Here is an 18,076-nt window from a genome sequence, read left to right on the forward strand (position 1 = left end):
GTACCAGGGGGATCTTGTCCTATATCTCTCCACTATTTTAATCTCACATTCCAGCATGGACCCTTTACCTTATCAGTATATCAGTTCCATGTTCCAAAGCTGGTTTCACATTCTAAAGCATTAACTCTATGTTTCATTAGTATATTAATTCTATATATTCTTTACCCCCTTTCTATTTTTAATTGCTCATCGTCTATTAAGTCGTCTTATACTACACATCATTTCTTGAGTTAGCAGATCGCATAACCTGCTCCCAAGTGTCTATCAATGAAATTCTTGGCCAAACCACCAGTGGGCATTTGAGAGTAATCCAGTGAGGCTGGTTCCTCTGATTTTCTCCGTTTTCTAGACTGGCTGTTTTGCCTCCATTCAGCCTTTTACCCAAATGGTTCATCTGAGATTGTGAATTCCCTTTTGTGGGAAATCACAGTGCAAGCCCACATCTTGCTACTTGATGTTGCATGCCATTGGTACACTAATGTAGCAAGCCACAACATAATTTTTACTTTCTCAATAATTTAACATTTGATACTGGTATTTAATATTAGTTCTAATTATAGTAAATTCCTTTCATTCTTTTTCTAATTATGGTGGCAGGTAAAAGTGGCTATCTGTTTTCAAACTTAATGTCTTAATCATCACTCTCTTACTCCAGATTTCAGTCGTATGGCCTGACCAGCACATCAGTGAATTTGATTCTAATTGGTTGAAAACAAGATGTTTTGCCCAATCATCAAGAAAAGAGAGACAAGAACAGATGTTCTTAACAGGTAAGAACACTATTGTATGAATCTCTAATCATTGCACCTACACAAGGGGATTATGTAGGCAGTTATGTACTGTATATACATTTTTTTGCATGTATATGTAAATGTGAGCATGTAGCTTGAGGGGTTTATCAAATTTAAAAGCATTTAATTTCAAATTGCTGCCATGGAGTTAGTTTCTGATGTAGTGTAAAATGTTGCAACAAAAAATGTCTATATATGGTGCAACTGATATTTTAACATAAATCTGTAAATATTAATACAGGAAAATAATGCCAGAACATGGTGTGGAAAAATTGGGGCAAGAGCAAGCAGGCAATTATTCTAGTTTTGGTCTGTTATGTGGAACAGTAGCAATACATCACTATGTTGTGATATTTTCATCAACCTGTACACTGGTTTTAACTAAAACGTTGTTTAAAAAATATAATAATAAGTAGTGTCCAACATTGGGCCAAATCTTCCTGGATAAATAATGGTGAGTTCACGATGCACGCTGTTATTAATGTGCAAGAGTTGAGCAGGCTCAGAAAGCTGCAGGTGCTGTTTCAATCTCCCTCAAAGACTGCTTTGGGATAACATTATGAAGAATTTGTGCTAGAATCACCTCTTTCAAAAGCTGAGTTTTAAATCACATCACTAACAGGATAATGCAACAATGAAAATGGCATTGATTCATTAATTTCTAGAGGCATAGAATTGAAAAGCAGAGAAGTTATGTTAAACTTGTATAGAACTTGGTTAGATCACACTTGGGAGTATTGTGAACAGTTCTGGTCACCATATTGTAAAAAGGATTTAGAGGCATTGGAGAAGGTGCAAAAAAGATTTACTAGGATGATACCAGAACTAAGAGGTTATACCTATCAGGGCATATTGAACAGGCTGGGGCTCTTTTCTCTAGTAAAGAGAAGACTGAGGGATGACCTGATAGAGGTCTTTATGATTATGAAAGGGTTTAATATGGTAGACGTAGAGAAGACGTTTCGGCTTGCGGGGATACTGAACTATACAGACCAGGGAGTCCCAGGTTTGATCCCCAGTGAATGCTGAGTTAGCTGATTTCTGCTGGGGAAACAGTGGGACATTACAGTTGCTGTCAGCGTCCCCAGGATAGGAAAGGGGGGATAAAACAGCCAGGATATGGATAACAAGCAAGGACAGAATTATGCTCAGTTTGACAATCTAGCAAGACACTTACTGTCTAGGGTCACACATAAGTAATGCCTACTCTGGTTAGGTACAACACAGGTGTCCAATCTCTTTTGTTCTTGGGCTGCATAGTGGTGTAACATGGAGACTCAAGGGCTACATCTCAACTTTAAATCCATGTTCCCATTAATTTTCAGATATCTTAAGTTGCTGACACAAACAGACCTTGGTGCTCTGATGAGGCAACAGCACTAAAAACAGTTCTTTCCAAATCTTTAGACCCACAAAATTCAAACAAAACAAACCAGTGAATAAGAAATATAAGCACAAATGGGACTGAGTTGCCTGGGCCTCAAGTGCTGGAATGCCAGGGCTCAAGGGTTGTGGCCCTAGGGCTGTAGATTGGACATCCCTGAGATACTGGATGGCTGCTCCTTGGAACTTGATTCCAGCAAGAGTCAGTGCCTTCAGCAGAGGCAAGGTAAAATGGAGGGGAGAATAAACTTCTGTGGAACTCATTGCTGATTGAGGGTAAAAATTGTTGGGAGGCAAAACCATGAAAAATCTGATATCCAATCAAAACAATGAAGTTGAAGACAAGAAAATCTGAAAAACCTGGGTCCGAACAACTGCGACTTTCTGATGCACTTCTGTTGTAATCCTGGCACGAGAGCACTGGAAGTACCGGAAATTAGGCTGGGATCCGGTGGGATTCTGCAAGACTTGGAAGGGGTAGAGCCGCTGCCTGCCCCTTACAAGGTCAGCAATATGGGTTGAGGGTTGGGATAGGGCACAGAGACTCCTAACGTTAAGATTTCCCACATCCTCAGTTCTCAGAGGAACCCACTGTATCATCAGTGGCAGTTTGCTCAGTGGACCAGACGCAGCTGCCTGCTAGATGATGGTAATGGGTCCTACATGGTAGACCAGGCTGGTTTCATGGTCTGGACTTCCGTAGGAAAAAAAGACAGGTAAGAGCCTTATTAAAATATTTAAATCAGGATCCTCTGCCGTTTGTAGGATCCCAGTGCAATTTTGTTGTTCCACTGGGTAAAGTGCGCACTCCACATGTTCTGCCGAGTGGAACTGAGTGTTGAACATCCGAACCAGTGGTCCTTAAAGGGACCACAGCAGGCCGCTCCAAAATACCCAAAATGATGAACTTGGGCACTGAGAAATCCATAAATATCTTCCCACCCACTGCCGGTTGCTCAGTGACTCCCCTCCCGGGACTGGGTTTCGCGCTTTTAAAGGCTTTTAAAGTCCACGGAGCAGTCGTCTGATTCCTTGCTCCCCTCCCTCCAATCGGCGAGTTGTCAGTCAGTGTTCATTAACTGTCAGCACTGGCAGCTCGCTTATTCCATCCTAATGATGACCAGCCATGAAAATGGTGCCATTGGGCGGGCACAGCAGACTCCTTTCCCAATGCCCACCTGATTTGCACCATAGTCGAAAATCACTCCCAATTAACTCTTCTCAATACTGCAAGACATGTTAGCTTTCAAAACATCACAGGCTGGAAACTCTGCATGACTGGCAGATCTTTGACTGATTGGGACTTCTGCCTGCCCCGACCCCCACAATCCAAATCCTGGAGTCGGGGCATTTAAATGATTCCACTGGGTGCCAGGACCATTTATGGTGCTGCTGGAGCACCCACCTAAAGTAGGGTGAGAGAAATCGCTGCGACACCTTGGCATAGCGTAAGCGGGCCAATCGATTGCTTTAGGGAACTTGACAATTTAAAATTTACCCGTGCCCCCCCTTGACGAGGATACTAGCAATGCTAAGGGTGCAAATGATGAAAGTTACATTGTATGATGTGTTCCCATCATTTACCTTTCATTATAATAGACAGGCCCATGTTTGGATGGCTGTATTACATGTCCGACAGCAGTTTTGGCAGAACAAATGTTTATTTTTATTAAGTGGTACAAACCAGTTGAGTTGTGGCATGAATTCTGGTGATGAAGAATAGAGGAATCTAGAATTAGTCCTATATTAACCAAAGTTGTCTATTGACCAGATTTTTTTAATGTTTCTTCCATCCATACTAGCAAATGCTGTAGCTGATTGAAAAACTTTGCCCATTGATAAATTTAGCTCAGAGGAATAATGTATTGTGTATAAAAATATTGTTTTCTCTAAATTTTAAATGTTGAATTTTGAAGAGTACAGTTAGAAGAATATGTAAACTATAAAGATTTCTTAATAGCATTGTGTGTAGGATATACTAGGTTGATGCCCACAAACAGTTGTATATGTGCAAAGGTTTACATTCATATTTCCCCTCCTGGCGAGGTCATTACAGGCGCTAAATTGGCCATGTAGCAACCATTGTTTCGGCGCTACACGGCCTCGCCAACATCCAAGATGGCGTCTAGGCTGCGCACGTACATTTCCAGCGTGACGTCAACTTGGCATAGGAGTTAGCGCATGCGCAAATATCGAACACCAGAAGCATGTAAAGTAAGGAGAAAATGGATACAATCACTCTGCAACGCTGATTCAAAGTGATAGACAACATTTTGGGACTTAACGCTCAACTCAACACACAGTCTTAACCCTGACCATCTGAACGTGTCTTAGACTGTCTGGAGGACCCCCTACCAGCACTATTTAAAGAGACCATGCAGGATTTACAGGTTAGTGGCTGGATTATTGCTTCTGGCTGCCAAGACAATTGTAACTGTTTTTGGAGGTCTCCTATACTTGAATACTAGGACTAGGGGACATGGCCTAACATTTAGAGGCAGGACATGCAGGAGTGAAGTTAGGAAATGCTTCTACATGCAAAGGGTATAGAAGTTTGGAACACTCTTCTGCAAACAGCAGTTGATGCAAGCTCAATTGTGAATTCTAAATCTGAGATTGATAGATTTCTGTGAACCAAGGGTATTAAGGGATATGGGGCTAAGGCGGGTATATGGAGTTAGGTCACAGGTCCACCATGATATCATTGAATGGCGGAACAGGCTCTAGGGGCTAAATTCCCCTGCCACTTGCTGCATCCTGATATGTGCCACCTTCTCCTACAAGAAAATGGGACATGTGTCCGGGTGATGTGCCTGTCATGGTTGAATAGCTGCCTGTCTGTGGCCTGTGAGTTGTGGGTGGGCGGCTTGCAACAGTGGTAATGTGTAAGGGTGAGAGGAAGCATCTGATTGGAAGAGTTGTGTACTGATGGAAAGAGTTTGTTGGTATGTGTGTGATGGGGGGTGTAGTGTGTGGAGCAGTGGATGCGGCTAGTGGTGCAGTTGGTAGGAGACACCACTTGACATTTGACCTCACTCACCTTGACCACTCATGTCAAAGCATTGAACTTCTTCCTGCACTGCTTCCAGTTTCATGATGCTGTGCACCTGGCATTGACTTTGTTCCCCGCTGCCTCCCACTGCCTTTTGGTTATATGTCTCGAGGGCCTCTTGCCCCACCCACCACCCCGCTGCGGATATAGGATGCCCCTCCTTCTGTCCACCTTTTGCACCAAGGCCTCTAGTGTATCAGCAGAGAACCTTGGTGCACGCACTCTCTCAGGCCTGGTACCAACTCAGATCAGCAGATTGGTGAGGTCTGGTATGCAAATTGGAGGATGTGAGATTTAGTAAGGCGCAACCTTTATTCAATGTTTTAACATAACTCATCAGCTTGTAAACATAGGGATGGGAGCTGCATCTGTGTTTTGCATATGCGATATCTGATCTCCGTGCAGACAGCAGACTGTTACTTTCAGGTACCAGCTACCTTTTTAAGAGATTTTTAAGAGACAGCCTGCCTTTGAGATTGGGGCTCCCCCTGCTGGTGGAAAGTGTGAATTGCATTGAATCCTTGTGTCAACGCTGATTCGGAACACTGCTTGAATGTAAGTCCTCAGGCCTCACGAATGTCTCGTCCTGCCTGCGCAGGGGCCATTGGGCGCGGGGTAATAGCAGATCGCGCTACCCGTGCCCAATAATAGGCTCTATCCAATTTTTTTTTTCCCCCTACATTTCTTTTGGCATCACGACCATGTCCTTTGGACTGTGCTGCTGGAGTTGAAGGCCTCAGCCACCTCCTGCCATGCTGTACGTCACACAGTCTTCAGCACCTTCCTTTTTGGCAAGGAAACAGGGCATCTCTCCATGTCCTGCAGCAGCTTCACAATTGCCTCATCATCAAAGCAAGGTGCCCTTGTGCCTGACATAGTGATGGATTATACACATTATTTTTAATGCAGCTACATAATCTTCCATCTTGGCACTTCACGTTAAAAACGATCTCCTGCAGAAATAACTTCTCAGAAGCATTCCAGGATATTTGGCTATAAGTTGCAGACTTTTGAAATGTTATATTTTGCTCAGACAACTGTGTTTCCTCGGTAGGTTTTCCCAAATACACAAGATGCACCAGCCCCTTTAAGCAGCCTTTAAGCAATTCCCTGTGCCCTGCTGATTACACCCAATCGGAGGCTTCAGCACCCTCCCACGGAATGGCCCCACTATTTAAATTAGCCCCGATAGGAAATCAAGGAGCTAAGCTTTGACCTTGTGCAGAGCACAATTCCGACACACTGCTCACATGTTGCACTCTCCAGCATGGGCCTCAGGAATATTGTCCCTCTAATTTAAAGTAATTTGCAGTTGATTGGAAGGAAATTCTACATTCAGTTTATATTGTATAAAGTGCATCTTTCAATTTTGGTTTGGTATGATTTGGCTTAGCCATTAATGCAGTCATCCAATCACTCATAAACTTTTGACTCCTCTGATCTTGGAACTTTCCCAGTGAAATGCCAGCCACCACCCCGTTATGTATCGCCCAGCAAAAACATTTTCATCAACAAAGCCCTCTCCATCCATCACCACATCTTGAAGGAGCACATTGACAACCTGGGTCTGATTGAAACCTGGCTTTCTGCTGGCTCCATCCCCCTCACTAAGGCTGCACATTCCATGATGATGATGATGTCACTCCTCTTCAGATGCCAACTTGGACTATCCTCCCTAATCTTCTTTTTCTCCTTCTCCACATTCGAACACCTCAACCTTTACCAGACCTCTAGTATCTTCAAAATTCTCTTCCCCCAGCCAACTTCTCACCAAAATTGCCTCCATCCTATCTAGTCTAAGTCTCTGCACTAAATGAATCATTATACATGGTAACTTCAGCCCACACCATCTTTAATCACCATACACTTCTCTCCTCCCACAACCTCCACTTCGACTCCCCCATACACACATGTAGCCACCCTCTTGATTTCATCACCCTACCCTGAGACCTTTTAGGTCTCTATCACTGACAGAGCTCTTCCACTTCCTCATCTCCATTCTTCTATATATCCCTCTACCTGCCCCAAATTCTTCCACTTGCACTCTTTAATCCTGGAAAAAACTAGACCCTGCCCCTAACTCCCCCTCAAATGCCCTATCAAACTTTACTTTCCCTTCTCTAACCTAGCACCTGCTATGACATTGAGATGTCTGTTGATCTCTTTTTTACAATTCTCTCGCCTTCACTTTTGACATACGTCTCCCTTCAAATCCCAGATTGTTTCCCCAGTGCAACGGCCACCTCCACAATCTTAAATCCATGGGTCCTAAGCTTGAACATATGTCGCAGGTAACTGACCTAGGTGTCCATTATCCCTTCTAGCTGGGTCACTGCAAGCTATATCCATTGCCTCCTCTCCAACCCAAAGTCATCTCCACCATCAGCCATATCCTCCAACCTCCATCCTCTTGTTGACCTCAAAGTGGAACTGCCGCTGCAGATTTCTGTTCTTTGTTATCTCCTTCCTTCCCTGCTTTCAAAAACCTCCTCAGACCTTTCTCTTTAAGTGTACCTTCCCTAACCATCCCTTTCTTGCTTTGTGTTCAGTTGTTTTTCTTCCTTAATGTAAAGCACTTTGAGATTTCTCCTGTATGTGAGGAGCAGTACAGAAATGCAAGTTGTTGTGATCATTTATCTAATTAAAAATTGCAACACAATGTGGTTCTGACCCAACTACTAACTGCATGTTGATAGAAAAAAGGTGACAAATCCTAGACTATGGAGTCTGGTAATACAGTTACTGTAAACTACGAATGTCTGGTTCTCATATTCTATCTTAGACTAATTTCAGAAATTATTGAACTTTCTCATTGCATGTAAAACTTGTTTAGAGTAGCCATATTCTATGAAAAAATATCCTGTAAATCCTATAGTTCTATTTACAGGCTGCAAAGAAAACATGTTGAAAATCAAAACATGTTAATAACCATCTGAAATTGTTCTGCCTAGCTGTCAAACTATGAAGGACAGTGCGAACTTTGAACTCAGCAGTTTTTTTTTGCAGTTAAACTATTTACTTAATAGAACAAAGTTTTAGAAATATACCATGAAAATGGATGGCAACTACAGCAGTTTTGGTGTTGGACTGCTATTCAGAGAGTCCACGTCATGACCGTTAGTCCAATGTTGCCCCACTCAAAGGATGCATTCACCAATTTTTAGTCAGTCAATAGATGACGTACTTCACAATGGTAGAGCACTTCATTAGGGATGAGTCTGAGGAGCAGAAAACATGGCAAAGAGTCTTATTCTGCACTATTGAAATATTCATTTTAAGATAAGAAAGAAGTATTGATGGCAGCTTTGGAGAAATCACAACCCACACCTTTCTACCCCCCCCCCCTCACCTTTCCCAAATTAAAGCAATTAGTATGATGGCAGGGAGGCTACAAAAAGTAGCAATGTTGTGGGGTATCATTTTTTAAAAATTACCAGCTGATCTCCTGTGGCATTGCTCATGGATAGTCTGGATCTGGAACACGATTGTGATGTTTAGTTGCTAAGCTATAAATGTGTTTTAACTTAGCCTGTCATTTTAAGGTAATTTCCCAGGTGCTTCCTGTGGGGAAGTAAACCCTAATTTTATGGGTCCAGCAAAATTGGGGCTGTGCTTCTGCCCTTGGCATGGGCACATCTGTGCCAGTAGGAGAGAGGGCTGGCTTCAAAGAGTTTTGCAAGGCCAGCCCCTCTCCTTCATTTGAGCTAGCTCCCTACACATAGAAGAATCTAGAAAGCTGGTTGGCTGCAAGTCACAAAATTCCACTTCTCACATCTACCAACAGAATGAAATGGTCAATTTAGCACAAATTATATTGAATTATCAGTAGTTTTGTGCTGTGGATTCATGTTCACTTGGAATTGGCTGCATTAGTTTGGCCAAGCATTTTTCACTTGGGCCACCAGAAAGAGAAGCTGTTCATCTCATCAGTCTCAGTTGGATTTTAGCCCAAGTGTCAGAGATGAAAGGAATGTATTTGAATCCACTGTGTTACCCAGCCTTCTGCTTCTAATTTTTAATAAAGAATTTTCAATAAAATCAACTGTTTTCTCTATGTAAAAAGTTTCTCTAAGACACTTCCACACAAGTAACTCTAAAACTTCATAATGCAACTCCTAAACACGGTTCCTCAGGAAAATGTGCCTGACCTAACTGTTTCTCATCTTTACTGATAAGTCTTTGTTATCAAAAGTGATGGGATACCATCCTCTATAGAACAGCTAGGTCCCTATCTGAAAGGCATTTCCTGAACAAGTCACTGCAGGCAGATATAAACAAAATTGAAGAGTGGACAGACAAATTTCACCTTCAGCCCTGAAGACAGCCAATGACTATCAAAACAATGAGCATGATGTTGTGCACCCACCTCTACTTTATAAGAATAGTAATGTTTCTTCAGTTCGAGAAACATTAGAGATATTTGGTTCAGTTGTCACATCTAATCTACGCAGGGTAAATAAATGGTGGAAATGTCTGGTGAAGATGTCTGGAAAAGCTAGTAGAGGATTGGGAATTCTCAAAGTTTGGTCTACTTGTCACAATGAGTGTATTCAATGTTCTATAAAGCATAAGAGTGCCCACTTTGGAATAACATATCTCTATTTAGCAGACAATAAAGAAAACTCATTTTAGTCTTGGTTCAAAGCCAGGCTCACCAGCATACCCGATCAGAATGGGCTACTCCATGGAAAATCAACCTACTACATCACCAGGGAGACACAGCCAAGTTGTCCTTCCTTCGCAGGCGTATGACTGGAACAATATCACAGTACTTGCCATCACTTTCAAAAGCACCATTGTTGCACCTTAGGATTTGATATCAATCCAAAAAGGCTGCACAGAATATAAGAACATAAGAAATAGGAGCAGGAATAGGCCATATGGTCCCTCGAGTTTGCTCTGCAATTCAATCAGATCATGATCTTCAACCTCAATCCACTTTCCTGCCTGATCCCCATATCCCTTGATTCCCTTAGAGTTCAACAATCTATCTATCTTAACCTTGAATATATTCAGCATTCAGCCTTCTGGGGTAGAGAATTCCAAAGATTCACAACCCTCTGAGTGAAGAAACTCCTCCTCATCTCAGTCTTAAATGGCCGACCTCTTATACTGCGACTATGCCCCCTAGTTCTAGACTCTCCAGCCGGGGAAAAAACCTCTCGGCATTTACCCTGTCAAGCCCCCTCAGAATCTTATACGTTTCAATGAGATCACCTCTCATTTTTCTAAACTCCAGAGAATATAGGTCCATTCTACTCAATCTCTTCTCATAGGACAACCCTCTCATCCCAGGAATTAATCTAGTGAACCTTCGTTGGACCGCTTCTAATGCAAGTATATCCTTCCTTAGATAAGGAGACTGAAACTGTATGCAGTAATACAGGTGAGGTCTCACCAAAGCTCTGTACAATTGTGGTAAGACTTCCTTACTCTTTTACTCCAACATGAACTTGTACTCCAATATCAACAATGAACCTTCACAGCTGCTTCTCTTGCCTGTGGAATTTTGTCCTAGTGTTATTATTTGGAACAGGGGGAATAATTGCACACTCCTACCAGAGAGATGTGCCCGCAGAGAGTTCAGGTCAGAATTAAGACAACAACATTGTAAACATAATTCTCTGCCTATAAGTGCTACTCCCTACTGGGAGTGTGGAATTACCCCTTCTCTTTTGTTGCAGTTCAGCTACTACTTTATCAATCATTTACTGAACCATGGTTGCGAGAGATGAATTAGACAATGGGAAATTTGTGATTGTATGCCCAAGCACAACTTCCAATCCCCAGGATCAAACTTGTGAGATATATGTCTTTTTTTTACTGTTGCCCTTGGCTAAATCTAGAGGTTATGCCACCAAAAGTACAAAAATAATTTACAACCCACTGCATTAAAAGGGTTAGTAATCAAATAATAAAACAGATGGTCTTTGAAAAGATATTTATCTTACTATATTAAACAATCTAGGTAAAAGGCTTAAAGAAGTCATTAGTGAAAGAGTTCTCCAAAGCCCCGTTTACATTAGTATAAAAACAGATATGCAGGAAATGCACAGCAAGTCAATTAGCATCTGAAAGAGAAAGATCCAACAGGCTAGGGTTCCTGCTCAAACTTGCACACTAAATTTAGTTAAGTTGTAGCTTAAGAAAAAAAATCTTGTTGCAAAGTATAGATAGTGTGGCAAAATTTTCACCTCTGCATTTGCCAGCCCATGACTTAGTCCAGTATAGATAATGACCAGGTTTGAGAGTTAGTTAAGAAGTCAATTTGTTACAGATTCAGGTCTGCCATAGATATCATCTTGTGTTCAGTGGTGTCAGTTGGTCCAATAGATAGTCGGTATGATTTACGATTATGAGAGTTCACTCACATTACACTAAACCTACTTGTACAGAAGCATAGCCAGGGGGAGTAACAATTGACACCCTTGTGAGCTGAATCAAATAACTGTCTTTTGCAAATGTGATTTTTCAATCTTTTGGAGGGAGACCAAGGTAACAGTGGATGAGTGATGTTTGGTTTGAATTGAAGCTGCTTTGTTCCAAAGTAAGATGAAATGCACAGAGCAATAGGTGCAATTGGAGTCAGTCACTGCAATTAATACAACTTATATTCATGTAGTAATACAAACTAAAGAACACGCAACGCTACTCCCACTCCAGTGAGTCAACTTACTTAAATTAAACAGGAAAATCTCTCTGCATCCTGTCCAGAGCCCACAGCAGAACCTGTCTCCCTGCAGTCTCCTGTTTTTTAACCTTGCAGTACTTTGTTTCTTGATTGCCGGCCTAACATACTCCTTCCAAAAAGCAGGACTGCGTTTCAGCTATCTGTCTTTTTTTTAAAAGCTGAAATCCAGCATCAGCTTTTATTCAAAACTAACTACCCCTTGCCCCCAAGCAAGCATGACTTGGCAATGACTTGTGCTGAGTTCAAATTAATAGGACTGTCAAATTATCTTTCATTGTCTCCAGAATGTTGGTTCAGATGCCCTGTCTAATGCACCTCTGCAGCTTTACAGTCCTGTGAATGTCACCCCTTTAAAACCAGCTTTAACTTAAAAGCACATTTTAAAATACATGTAATTCACATCTAGGTTCTTTCCATGGAAAAATGGTCAAAAAAATCCAGAAATGTGACACAGCTATTACTTTTGCCGTCAATTTACTAATGAAGTCAAAATCCTTTGTTTTCAGGGGTATACAGAGTTTGTTGATTTAAAGTCTCTTCTACTTATTTAAACAAACCATGTCATGCTTAAATGCACAAACAAATTGATCTTTTAAAGGGTCATACACATATTCATCGGTGAGTATGTATGTATGTTAGTCCCATTTTTGTTACTTGATTGATGCTTCTTAAAAATTTCCACAAAATTGTATCTTGAGATAGTTAGACAACATTGTCACAGATTGCTGCATCTATAGAGTACTGTCAAAAATCAAATAATACCTGTTTACTTTGGTTTATTCCAAAATCCAGTACACTCTAAATTATTCTATATTCTGCAAAATAATTTTGAGTACAGGAAAGATGTTAAGTTTGCAGTGATCTTATTTATTGAAAAGAAATGAGGATTATGAAATTGTTGAGACATTTGTATGAATTTTTACATTACTGGTTGGTCTCTCATGGTTTTACACAGGGGAGTCAATACCAAATGTAGTTGTCAGGTAGAGTTAGAGGGCGAGGGCATTCTACCAGGTCAAAATCAGCTTCTTGGGATAATTATAAAATGATCTCTTTTGAGAATATGTGGAAGGCAGTTACTTGTAAATTTATGAAAATTGGTCCCAGCACTCTTGTCACTGCAGTAGAGGGTGACTTAGATTTAGCAACAGACAAGAATTAAAATAAAGACAGCTGCTGGAAAAAAATCCTAAAGCAGTCAGCTAGTATGAAAGTGATCTCACTGAAACATATAAGATTCTGAGAGGGCTTAGAATCATAGAAAGTTACGGCACAAAAGGAGGCCATTCGGCCCAATGTGTCCGTGCCGGTCAAAAAAGAGCTATCCAGCTTAATCCCACTTTCCAGCACTTGGCCCATAGCCCTGTAAGTTATGGCATTCCAGGTGCTCATCCAAGTACTTTTTAAATGAGTTGAGGGTTTCTGCCTCTATCACCCTTTCAGGCAGTGAGTTCCAGCCTCTGGGTGAAAAAATTTCTCCTCGGCTCCACTCATCCATCTACCAATTACTTTAAATCTAACTGACCCCTCTGCTAAGGGAAATAGGTCCTTCCTATCCATTCTATCTAGTCCCGTCATAATTTTATATACCTCAATTAAATCTCCTCTCAGCCTCCTTTGTTCCAAAGAAAACAAACCCAGCCTATCCAATCTTTTCTCATAGTTAAAATTCTCCAAACCTGGCAACATCCTCGTAAATCTCCTCTGTACCCTCTTTAGTGCAATCACATATTTCCTGTAATGTGGTGTCCAGAACTGTACGCAGTACTCAAGCTGTGGCCTAACCAATGTTTTATACAGTTCGAGCATAATCTCCCTGCTCTTATATTCCATGCCTCAGCTAATAAAGGAAAGTATCCCGTATGCCTTTTTAACCACCTTATCTACCTGTCCTGCTACCTTCAGGGATCTGTGGACATTGTGGCTTGACAGGGTAGATGCTAAGAGGCTGTATCCCCGGGCTGGAAAGTCTAGAATTAGGGGCCATGGTCTCAGGATAAGGGGTCATAAATTTAGGAATGAGATGAGGAGAAATTTCTTCACTTAGAGGGTTGTGAATCTTTGGAATTCTCTACCGCAGAGGGCTGTGGATGCTCAGTCATTGAGTATATTCAAGACTGAGATTGACAGATTTTTGGACCATTGATCTTTGGAGATCGGGCGGGAAAATGGAGTTGAGGTCGAAGATCAGCCATGATCTTATTGAATGGCAGAGCAGGCTCGAGGGATGTATGGCCTACTCCTGCTTGCATTTCTTATGTTCTTATCTTAACAATATTAAATTTAGAGTGTACATTTTTATTCAAATTACAGACTGAAAAGGTATATCCTGCAAAATCAAATTGAATTTTACAAAGTAAAACTAGTGCAAGCTTTACATTGATTAAACTCTGGCAGAGTCAAATATGCTTATAAGGAAGGTTATGGTTTTGTAGCTTCATATCCCATAGAAACTGGATGAAATGCAAAAATGCAGCAGATTGTTTAACTTGGACTGTCAGCACAGAACTGGAGGATACAAGTATAAAATTAACAGCAACACATAGTAATCACTTGAAGGGAGAGACCATTAACCAGAAACTTAACTGGACCAGCCACATAAATACTATGGCTATAAGAGCAGGTCAGAGGCTGGGTATTCTGCGGCGAGTGACTCACCTCCTGATTCCCCAAAGCCTTTCCACCATCTACAAGGCACAAGTCAGGAGTGTGATGGAATACTCTCCACTTGCCTGGATGAGTGCAGCTCCAACAACACTCAAGAAGCTCGACACCATCCAGGACAAAGCAGCCCGCTTGATTGGCACCCCATCCACCACCCTAAACATTCACTCCCTTCACCACCGTGGCTGCAGTGTGTACCATCCACAGGATGCACTGCAGCAACTGGCCAAGGCTTCTTCGACTACACCTCCCAAACCCGTGACCTCTACCACCTAGAAGGACAAGAGCAGCAGGCACATGGGAACAACACCACCTGCACGTTCCCCTCCAAGTCACACACCATCCCGACTTGGAAATATATCGCCGTTCCTTCATTGTCGCTGTGTCAAAATCCTGGAACTCCCTTCCTAACAGCATTGTGGGAGAACCTTCACCACATGGACTGCATGGTTCAAGAAGGTGGCTCAGCACCACCTTCTCAAGGGCAATTAGGGATGGGCAATAAATGCTGGCCTTGCCAGGCACGCCCACGTCCCATGAACGAATAAAAAAAAGGTACGTCAATACCCTCTTTTAACTTGTTCTATTCTGTAGCAACTCAATTTCCTGCATCCTCCTTCAGCTAAGACGGAGGAAGTTGGACAGCAGGTTATAGAAAACATCAAATACAGATAATACTATTATCTTTTCTGCCATTTCACACTTATTGTCACTTTTTTTTCTTAAAGACCTTGGAGGTTAAATTGGATAGGGTCTGAAACCGGACACGGGTATCGCGATCCACAATTAACCTGCGTCCAGTGCTTTCTTTGCAGGCAGGACGAGATATTTGTCCAGCTTCAGAATTCACTTGAAGGCAGCAGTCTCTCTGACAGCCTACCAAAATTTCTTAAAGGTAGCCGGTACCTGTCATTTGCGAAAAATAACAGTTTGCTGTCTGCACGGAGATCAGATAGTGCACACGTAAAACACAGATGCAGGTCCTGTCCCTATGTTTACAAACTGTTGAGTTATGTTAAAACATTGAATAAAGTTTGCACATCACTTACTCCCACATCCTCCAATCTGCATGCCAGACCTCACCAATCTGCCGGTCCGAGTTGGTACCAAGCCTGCGAGAGTGCTTGCACCAAGGCTCTCTGATGATGCACTGTGAGGCCTTGGTGCAAGAAATGGACAGAAGGAGGGACATCCTATATCCGCAGGGGGTGGGGGGGCCCTCCAGACATATGCTCAAAAGGCAGTGGGAGGCAGTAGGGGGCGCAGTCAATGCCAGATGCATAGCACCACGAACATGGATGCAGTGCAGGAAGAAGACCACTCGTGTGAAAGCATTGAACAAGATGAGTGAGGTCAATTGTCAAGTGGCATCACCTACCAACTGCACCACTAGCCTCATCCACTGCTCCACACACTACACCCCCCATCACCCACATACCAACAAACTCTTTCCATCAGTCCTCAACTCTTCCAATCAGATGCCACCTCTCACCCTTACACATTACCATTGTTGCAAACCGCCCACCCACAACTCACAGGCCACACACAATGGCAGCTATTCAACCATGACAGGAACATCACCCAGACACACATCCCTCTTTCTTGCAGGAGAAGATGGCACATAACAGGAGGCAGCAAATGGCAGTGACATTTAGCCCCTTGAGCCTGTACTGCTATTCAATAAGTACATGGTTGATCTGTGACCTAATTCCATAGACCTGCCATAGCCCCATATCCCTTAATATCTTTGGTTCACAGAAATCTATTAATCTCAGGTTGAACATTCACAAGTGAGCTAGCATCAACTACCGTTTGCAGAAGATCGTTCCAAACTTTTCCCACCCTTTGCATGTCGAAGCGTTTCCGAACTTCACTCCTGCACGTTCTAGCTCTAAACGTTAGGCTATGTCCCCTCGTCCTAGTATTCTAGTACAGGAGACCTCCAAAAACAGGTACAAATGCATCAGCAGCCAGAAGCAATAATCCAGCAACTAACCAGTATATCGTGCATGGTCCCTTTATATAGCACTGGTGGAGGTCCTCCAGGCACTCTTAAGACATGTTCAGATGGTCATGGTTAAGACAGTGCATTGAGTGGAGTATTAAGCCCCAAAATGGTGTCTATCACTTTAAATCAGCATTGCACACTGATTGTACGCATTTTCTCATTACTTTACATGCTGCCGACGTTCGTTATTTGTGCATGCGCTAAACCCTTTACCAAGATGGCGCTAGATGGCCCAATTTCTAGCCACTAGTTCTTTTTCATTAATTTACACTGATTTCATATTGGATAACATAAGATTGCATTATGTTAGCTATGTTTTGCTGTTAGAAACTGCTGACTGAAGCATTGGTAAGGTAATGGTTGAACTTTGCAGGCTAGGATAGAGCAGATAAGGTGCTCTGTGCTATTTACACTTTTTACAACCTTTTTAATGCAAAATCTTTATGAATGTGATAACTCGCTGGCACATCAACATGTGCCAAGTAATGATTTGATGCAGGAGCATGCTCATGATTTCCCAGATAATGTGTGTCAAACCAGAGGTAAGTCATATCTCATAGAGCTTAGCTCAAGTGGAATTTCCAGCGGCATCATAGCAACCGAGTGAATGGTGGGTAAAGCACAGATTCGTAATGAATGCAAAAAACAAAATTATGCATTTATAAACGTTGCAATTTTCTTGTCACACCACATCAATGCAGATATGTGTGTCTCCCTGAAAATGGGCTATGGAACCAAAATCTCCACTAAGGTGTAGCAATGACTAATATTTTATAGTAACTTGGTTAAAAGCCATTTATCTAAACTATGTTTTGGAGGAAAACTGGAGCATATTAGAAGGCAATCTTGTTATTCCTTTCTGTTGATTAAAATAAATTTAAGAGCCTTCAAACAGAATTGGACAAATTAAATACATAGGCTAATAAATGATAGATGGATTTTAATGCAGATACACTTGTGGCTATACATATTGGAAGAAGGAACAATATTTATATGTGTACAAGATGAAGGAATGTCCATAGGAAAAAGGGAAAAAATAAGTGTGTGGTTATTAATCCTTACTGAATGTATCCAGTCAATGTGAAACTGTTAATGACAAGACTAATCATGTATTGGAATGTATTTAAATGTAAGTTGAAAAAAATTGTTCTGGCTTTATTTAGATCATTGGTAAGATCACTTTTGAAATATAGTGTGCGCTCTAGGGTACTTAACCTTCAAAAGGGGTTCAGAGAAGACCAAAAAGGATGATTCCAGCATTCAGTGCTCTAAGTTCTAAAGAGAAACTCACAAACCTGAACTTGTTTTTATTAGAAGATAAAGGCGATCAAAAGGAAACATGATAACGGTTTTCAAAATGTTGAGAACCGGTTAATATAGGTGACAATGGATTATTTAACTTGGACTGTCAGTGTAGAATTAGAGGAAGCAAAATTGACATCCATGAAACAAGACACAAAATCAGAAGGATTTTTTTTTGTTATTGA

General features: G+C 41.7%; 1 protein-coding gene across 6 annotated transcripts in view; it reads left to right on the forward strand.

Annotated features, from left to right (window-relative positions):
- Positions 1 to 18,076, forward strand: part of bbox1 (butyrobetaine (gamma), 2-oxoglutarate dioxygenase (gamma-butyrobetaine hydroxylase) 1) — a 164,702-nt gene that overhangs the window by 38,648 nt on the left and 107,978 nt on the right. For all 6 annotated transcript variants that reach the window (XM_067994076.1, XM_067994075.1, XM_067994081.1 and 3 more), the window contains one exon: positions 656 to 770. In XM_067994076.1, the coding sequence (XP_067850177.1) occupies positions 656 to 770 (115 nt within the window). The remainder of the gene's footprint in view (positions 1 to 655; positions 771 to 18,076) is intronic.

The sequence above is a fragment of the Heptranchias perlo genome, chromosome 12, assembly GCF_035084215.1.
Source record: "Heptranchias perlo isolate sHepPer1 chromosome 12, sHepPer1.hap1, whole genome shotgun sequence".
Lineage (NCBI taxonomy): Eukaryota > Metazoa > Chordata > Chondrichthyes > Hexanchiformes > Hexanchidae > Heptranchias > Heptranchias perlo.